This window comes from Anas platyrhynchos, chromosome 26 (assembly GCF_047663525.1).
Source record: "Anas platyrhynchos isolate ZD024472 breed Pekin duck chromosome 26, IASCAAS_PekinDuck_T2T, whole genome shotgun sequence".
Classification (NCBI taxonomy): domain Eukaryota; kingdom Metazoa; phylum Chordata; class Aves; order Anseriformes; family Anatidae; genus Anas; species Anas platyrhynchos.
In genome coordinates this window covers 1,901,623-1,909,546 of record NC_092612.1, presented here as the reverse complement: position 1 = coordinate 1,909,546, position 7,924 = coordinate 1,901,623, and the positions used below count along the sequence as shown (strand labels likewise).

At 56.8% G+C, this 7,924-nt stretch overlaps 1 protein-coding gene across 3 annotated transcripts; it reads right to left on the bottom strand.

The window, feature by feature from the left end:
• Window positions 1–215: 215 nt before the first annotated feature.
• Window positions 216–7,485, bottom strand: LOC119713786 (CD48 antigen-like). 3 transcript variants are annotated; one of them, XM_072028038.1, is made up of 4 exons: window positions 7,331–7,416; window positions 1,339–1,656; window positions 993–1,262; window positions 216–793 (listed from the first exon to the last, which is right to left on the bottom strand). In XM_072028038.1, the coding sequence occupies exons 1-4, from the start codon at window positions 7,380–7,382 to the stop codon at window positions 705–707; spliced, it is 729 nt and encodes a 242-aa protein (XP_071884139.1). In that variant the 5' UTR covers window positions 7,383–7,416; the 3' UTR covers window positions 216–704. The 3 variants fall into 3 exon arrangements, with proteins under 3 accessions (XP_071884139.1, XP_038023753.2, XP_071884140.1); XM_038167825.2 differs by lacking the exon at window positions 7,331–7,416 and adding an exon at window positions 3,494–3,741; XM_072028039.1 differs by lacking the exons at window positions 216–793; window positions 993–1,262; window positions 1,339–1,656 and adding exons at window positions 4,720–5,173; window positions 5,373–5,642; window positions 5,718–6,035 and having other exon boundaries at window positions 7,331–7,485.
• Window positions 7,486–7,924: the final 439 nt, after the last annotated feature.

The window sequence follows — 7,924 nt, the reverse complement described above, 5'->3', positions numbered from 1 at the left end:
AAGGCACGTCCCCCTGCCCTGCGTGCCTCCGACTGCTCCCACAGGGGACAGCTGTAGAAGGGCTCCTCTCCCCAGCAAGGGCAGTGGGAACAAACACAGCTCCCCAGTCACCCCCGGTCCCCAGGCACCCGCTGCCACCGACACCAAACCCCAGACCAGAGGAAAGGGGGCACCAAGCCAGGAGGAATGAAGCAAATGCACCCAAAAACATGAGGTCTGGTGTGGAAAGAAAAAAATTTACTGTATGCATACAACATGATTCCACTATTGAGTCACCCTGGGCTGAGAAAAGTCAATCTTAAATGTCTCAAGGTCCTGCTCCAGTGCTCCACTACTGGATATGGGGTTGCACTGGCCATATCACATACTTTCCCTGAAAGTGTCACGTGCTGTGTACCAGCCCTCATAACCACACCACACAGCAGTCCCCTAAGAGCATTCCCCCCCAGTGGCTGGCAGACACCAAGAGAGCTGAGGATGCCCACTGCCATGGGGAACCTGCAGGAAAGGCTCGGCTCAGGTCTCAGAGCTAGGGCTGGGTGCATTTTTGAGCTGCTAAATGACCATTTGGTGATTCGCATTGCTCGGACTCTCAAAGTGCCGTTGAAAGAGACTTGCCATCTGGGGGCTTCATCCAGGTTCTACCCTCACAGCAGAGGGGTGACGAGACGGAGACGCCAACAGACAGCAGCCACAGAGTGTCATTAATGCAGAGCGAAGAAGAGGAGGAGGAGATGTCCCAGCAGCATCAGCATGCTGGTCTTGGTGGCGGTGGAGACAGCAGAGGACTCAGCTGGAGGCAGAGGGAAAACAAAGACATGAGAGCAGCCCCAGTGGGACCACCACAGGGCTGGAACACCCAGCCCCACGGTCCCTTCCCAGGGGGCTCCTGCCGACCCCAGCCCATGGGAAAAGGAACCTGACCCCTGGGACACCCGGCAGCCACCTCCCGCCCATCTCACCCAGGTTCTGCCACCTGGTACAGCCGGTACCTGTCCACGAGCAGGGGTGCCTGCGGGTCAGCCGGGCGCTGCTGGAGGACACGGGGTTGCTGGCCCTGCACGTGTAGGTTTCCAGGGAGGGGTTGAAGGAGAGGGGCAGGGTGCCGTTGGTGCTGTTAGAGCCCACTGGCATGACCCTGCTGGGGGGCATCCACTCATAGGTCACGTCTTCCATCTGTACCCAGCACTTCAGGGTGACATTGCAGTGCTCCGGATTGTTCCCATGCACTATGGCTTTCACGGTAGGTTTGGGGACCACATCTGCAAGAGGCACTGGGATGTCACAGCTCACACTGTCCCAAGAGGGGTGCCGGGACCACCAATCCCCCAGGCTCACCATACACCTTCAGGGAGATCCTGTAGGTGTCCTCCTTGCCCGCCACGTCCTCCAGGTACACCCGGTAGGTGTTGCTGTCGTTTTTCAGCAAGCTGCTGATCTTCAGCGTATTGTTGGGGAAGAGCTTAAGGCGGTCCTTGAAAGGGCCATTGGGGTACTGGACCCCCTTCCCGTTCTCGTTGATGGCGATCTTCAGGGAGCTGCCATAGCGCCAGTGGCTTTGGTGGTAGGTGGTCGTCTGGGTCTGCGGCGGGGGGCTGAGGTACACCACGCCTCCCACTACCCCTACAACCTGCGAGGAGGCTTCCTGCACCTGTGCTGTGGGGAGAGCAGAGAGTTGAGCTTGGGGGGATGGGGCAGCCCCTTGCCTCAGCCAGCTGCCTTTGTAGCCCCCTGGGGCTGTGAGGCATCGGAAAAGGCTGCCCAGGGAAGGGGCTGGGCCACCATTCAGGGACACGGTCTCCTGGCAGACCTGGCAGCGCTAGGGTAACGGTTGGACCTGGTGGCCACGGTGCTCTTTGCCCAGGGAGGTGGTGGGGCCACTGCCCCTGGGGGCCTTCAAGGAAAGGTTGGACGTGGTATGGCCAGCAGGGCTAGGGAAGAGATTGTCCCCCTGGACTCGGCTCTGGTAGGGCTGCACCTCGAGTACTGTGTTCAGTTTTGGGGCCCTCGCTACAGGAAGGACATCGAGGTGCTTGAGCGGGCCCAGAGAAGATCGACAAAGCTGGTGAGGGGCCTGGAGAACAAGTCCTACGAGAAGCGGCTGAAGGAGCTGGGCTTGTTCAGCCTGGAGAAGAGGAGGCTCAGGGGCGACCTTATTGCTCTCTACAGGTACCTTAAAGGAGGCTGTAGTGAGGTGGGGGTTGGTCTATTCTCCCACGTGCCTGGGTACAGGACAAGGGGGAACGGGCTAAAGTTGTGCCAGGGGAGGTTTAAGTTGGATGTTAGGAAGAACTTCTTTACCGAGAGGGTTGTGAGGCATTGGAACGGGCTTCCCAGGGAAGTGGTGGAGTCACCATCCCTGGAGGTCTTTAAAAGACGTTTAGATGTTGAATTTAGCAATATGGTTTAGTAGAGGACTGGTTAGTGTTAGGACAGAGGTTGGACTCCGTGATCTTGAGGTATCTTCCATCCTAGAAATTCTGTGATTCTGTGGTGCTTGGGGACATGGGTTAGTGAGTGACTGTGGTGGTAGGGGGAGGGTTGGACCGCCATGAGCTTGCAGGGCTTCTCAACCTTAATGATTTTGTGATTTTTACCAAAATAAACGTTTCCATGCAATGCCCCATAGTGGGAACAACCTGAGGCTCATCAGCCTGTCTCCTGCCTCCGCACAGGCAGTGAAGTTTTGCCTAACAGCCAGTCAGGCCAACCCCAGCTCCATTTCCTCACATCCTGTCACCAGGGACAAGAGACCAGGGCCTGCGTCGGTGCTGCCCTCATGAGGATGCTGCTGGCCGCCATGACACCTCCCCTCAGCCTGCTCCTCTCAGGGCTACGCAAACCTCACACATCGCGCCCTCTGGTCCTTGCCATGCCCCTGTTGCCCTCCTTTGGGCCCATTCTGATATTTTCATGTCCTTTGTATGGTTCTGAGCCCAGAACTGCACAAGGAGCTCAGGGCGAGACCGTGCTGATGCTGGTGACAGCAGGACAGCCATTTCTTCCACACCCCAGGCATCATGGCGGCCGTTTTGGCTGCCTCAGCCCCAAGCGCCCCATCCCCCCCTTCAGGGACAAGCTCCAGCTGCCTGCCCCTGTATCCGTACACATCCGTGCCTTCCCTTTTCTCAACCCTGGGGGCATCTTTTGAGGCTCGGCTTCATGCCAAGCTCTATCACTGACATTTTTGCTTCCACTTTCGCTTCCTTTTCTCCCCCCTCCCCAGCTCAGTCGGCAGACCCTGGCCCCCAGCGCGGTGGGACCCTGGGGTGTCCCTGCAGGTCACAGCTTGGGGATGGGAATTGCTGGGGAAAAGATTGAGGATGGGGAAGGCTCTTGTAGGACAGGCAACTCACGGGCACTGCCCCAGTGCCCACAACCACCAGCACCACTACCACCGCCATCCCCAGCAGCATCCGCCCCCAGCCCCGCATCACAGCCCACCTGGCACCCTTCTCCCGGAGGACACCCCCCACACACACCCTGATGTTACCTCGCACAACTGAGAAGATGAAGAGGAGCTCCGCTGCAAGTCCTACCGCCATCTTCACTGCGGTTTGGCGCGCAAAATTATCACTGAAACTCACGTGGCTCCAGCACAGAAACCCACCAAGCCCCCAGATCTCCGGTCAAGACAGTTCGTTCAGACGAAGTAGGAAGACTGCACCCTTACTTACTTCCTCTTCAAGACCAAAAGCCTTCCTTGGCAAAGCCGGAGGGCGGCAGTCGAGACCCCAGCACCCTGATCAAGGAAGTATATACAGACAAAGAATAAAGACTTCGTTTTTTCGGGTTTGTGTCCACCAGACTTACCTGAGAGGTCTGGAAGGCGGCAGTCAAGCTTAGGAAGGGGAGGTTTCAGCTAGACATTTACCAATGCTGGTCCAACACTGAAACAGGCTCTTCAGAGAAGTAGTCACTGCATCGTATTGTGACTGGCCCGGATGTCCCGTGAATCATTGGCACAGACTATCTCAGGAGAGGATTCTTCAAAGACCCAAAAGGGTTCCGCTGGACTTTTGCAATAGCTGCCTTAGAGACAGCTATTGCATTACGCAATAGGGCATTACGCAATAGGGCATTACGCTAGACAGCTAGGGCATTACGCAATTGTCTACCTTGCCTGGTCTCTCACAGGACCCTTCTGTTGTGGGGCTGCTGAGGGTCAAAGAACAGCAAGTGCCAATCGCTACCACAACTGTGCACTGGCAGCAATATCGCGCCAACCGAGACTCCCTGATTCCCATCCATAAGCTAATTCACCAATTGGAGAGCCAAGGAGTGATCAGCAAGACTCATTCACCTTTTAGACCCAGGACAGCTGACCCAGACTGGCCAAAGGGGTATTCCATGCCATCTGGGGTCATGCTGGACAGTATATAGGGGGGCTAGCTTGGGAGAGGGAGCCAGACTGCTAGGGGTCAGACTGGGCATCAGTCAGCGGGAGGTGAGCAATCACATCATGCATCACTTGTTCTGTACACATTTTTATTCGTAGTAGTAGTAGTAGTAGTAGTAGTAGTAGTAGTAGTAGTTTCTGTCCTAATAAAATGTCAGTATCTCAACTCACAAACTTCAGTTTCTCGTTTCTTTCCCCCATCCTGGGGAGGGGAGGGGGAAAGTGCTGTATAGTGTTTAGTTGCCAGCTAGCTTATAACACAACACGCGCATGCTGCATCCTTTGCTCCCAGCAATACACAGTCCAAATTTCAAAGCCATCTCCTCCAAGGACATGCTTCAACCACCCAGGGGTGCACTTGCCCGGAAGGTGTCACAGGTTCCAGGCTAAACGTGCTGTGTACCAGCCCTCATAAACACTCCACACACCAGTTCCCTAAGGGCATTGCCCCCCAGTGGCTGGCAGACACCAAGAGAGCTGAGGATGCCCACTGCCATGGGGAACCTGCAGGAAAGGCTCGGCTCAGCTCTCAGAGCTAGGGCTGGGTGCATTTTTGAGCTGCTAAATGTCCATTTGCAGACTTGCATTGCTGGGGTTCTCAAAGTACCGTTGCAAGAGACTTGCCATCTGGGGGCTTCATCCAGGTTCTACCCCCAAAGCGGACAACATCAGCCACAACATGTCATTAATGGAGAGCGAAGAAGAGGAGGAGGAGGTGTCCCAGCAGCATCAGCATGCTGGTCTTGGTGGCGGTGGGGACAGCAGAGGACTCAGCTGGAGGCAGAGGACAAACCCAGATGTGAGAGCAGCCCCAGTGGGACCAACACAGGGCTGGAACACGCAGCCCCACGGTCCCTTCCCAGGGGGCTCCTGCCACACCCAGCCCATGGGAAAAGGGACCTGACCCCTGGGACACCCGGCAGCCACCTCCCGCCCATCTCACCCAGGTTCTGCCACCTGGTACAACCGGTACCTGTCCACGAGCAGGGGTGCCTGCGGGTCAGCCGGGCGCTGCTGGAGGACACGGGGTTGCTGGCCCTGCACGTGTAGGTTTCCAGGGAGGGGTTGAAGGAGAGGGGCAGGGTGCCGTTGGTGCTGTTAGAGCCCACTGGCATGACCCTGCTGGGGGGCATCCACTCATAGGTCACGTCTTCCAGCTGCACCCAGCACTCCAGGGTGACATCGCAGTGCTCCGGTTTGTTCCCATGCACTATCACATTCATGGTAGGTTTGGGGACCACATCTGCAAGAGGCACTGGGATGTCACAGCCCGCACTGTCCCAAGAGGGGTGCTGGGACCACCACCCCCCAGGCTCACCATACACCTTCAGGGAGACGCTGTAGGTGTCCTCCTTGCCCGCCACGTCCTCCAGGTACACTGTGTAGGTGTTGCTGTCATTTTTCTGCAAGCTGCTGATCTTCAGCGTATTGTTGGGGAAGAGCTTAAGGCGGTCCTTAAAAGGGCCATTGGGGTACCGGACTACCCTCCCGTTCTCATGGATGGCAACCTTCAGGGAGCTGCCATAGCGCCAGTGGTTTTGGTGGTAGGTGGTCTTCTGGGTCTGCAGCGGGGGGCTGAGGTACACCACTCCTCCCACTACCCCTACTGCCTGCGAGGAGGCTTCCTGCACCCGTGCTGTGTAAAGAGCAGAGAGTTGTGCTACCAGGCATGGCTCGGGGGGATGGGGCAGCCCCTTGCCTCAGCCACCCGCCTTTGTAGCCCCCTGGGGCTGTGAGGCATCAGAAAAGGCTGCCCAGGGAAGGGGCTGGGGCACCATTCCTGGACAGATCTGCTGTGGTGCTCAGGGACACGGTCTTGTGGCAGACCTGGCAGCGCTAGGGTAACGGTTGGACCTGGTGGCCACGGTGCTCTTTGCCCAGGGAGGTGGTGGGGTCACGGCCCCTGGAGGTGTTCAAGGAAAGGTTGGACATGGTGCTTGGGGACATGGGTTAGTGGGTGACTTGGGTGGTAGGGGGGTGGTTGGACCTCCATGAGCTTGGAGGGCTTCTCCAACCTTAATGATTTTGTGATTCTTTACCAAAATAAACATTTCTGTGCAATGCCCCATAGTGGGAACAAGCTGAGTCTCATCAGTTCACCTCCTGCCTCCACAGAGGCAGTGAAGTTTTGCCTAACAGCCAGTCAGGCCAACCCCAGCTCCATTTCCCCACATCCTGTCACCAGGGACAAGAGACCAGGGCCTGTGTCGGTGCTGCCCTCATGAGGAAGCTGCTGGGTGCCATGACACCTCCCCTTAGCCTGCTCCTCTCAGGGCTACGCAAACCTCACACATCGCGCCCTCTGGTCCTTGCCATGCCCCCGTTACCCGCCTTTGGGCCCATTCTGATATTTTCATGTCCTTCATATGGTGCTGAGCCCAGAACTGCACAGGGAGCTTGGGACAAGACTGTGCTGATGCTGGTGACAGCAGGACAGCCATTTCCTCTGTGCCCCAGAATTCAGGGGGTCATTTTTACTGCCTCAGCCTGAAACGCCCCGTCCCCCCCTTCAGGGACAAGCTCCAGCTGCCTGCCCCTGTGTCCGTACACATCCATGCCTTCCCTTTTCTCAACCCTGCGAGCATCTTGTGAGGCTCGGCTTCATGCCAAGCTCTATCACTGACATTTTTGCTTCCACTTTTGCTTCCTTTCCTCCCCCCTCCCCAGCTCACTCGGCAGCCCCTGGCCCCCAGCTCAGTGGGACCCTGGGGTGTCCCTGCAGGTCACAGCTTGGGGGTGGGAATTGCTGGGGAAAAGACTGAGGATGGGAAAGGCTCATGTAGGACGGGCGATCCATGGGCACTGCCCCAGTGCCCACCACCACCACCACCAGTACTGCCCTTCCCAGCACCATCCACACCCAGCCCCGCATCACAGCCCACCTGGCACCCTTGTCCCATAGGACTCCCCCCACACACACCCTGCTGTTACCTTGCACAATAGAGAAGATGAAGAGGAGCTCCGCTGCAAGTCCTACCGCCATCTTCACTGCGTTTTGGCTAGCAAAACTATCACTGAAACTCACGTGGCTCCAGCACAGAAACCCACCAAGCTCCCAGATCTCCGGTCAAGACAGTTCGTTCAGATGAAGTAGGAAAAATGCATCCTTACTCACTTCCTCTCGAGACAAAAAGCCTTCCTTGGCAAAGCCGGAGGGCGGCAGTCGAGACCCCAGCACCCCGGTCAATGAAGTTCGTTCAGACAAAGAATAAAGACTTCGTTTTTTCGGTTTTTGTGTCCACCAAACTTACCTGAGAGGTCTGGAGGACGGCAGTCAAGCTTAGGAAGGGGAGGTTTCAGCTAGACATTTACCAACGCTGGTCCAACACTGAAACAGGCTCTCCGGAGAAGTAGTCACTGCATCGTATTGTGACTGGCCGGGATGCCCCGTGAATCCTTGGCACAGACTATCTCAGGAGAGGATTCTTCAAAGACCCAAAAGGGTTCCACTGGACTTTTGCAATAGCTGCCTTAGAGACAGAGAGCATTACGCAATTGTCTACCTTGCCTGGTCTCTCACAGGAC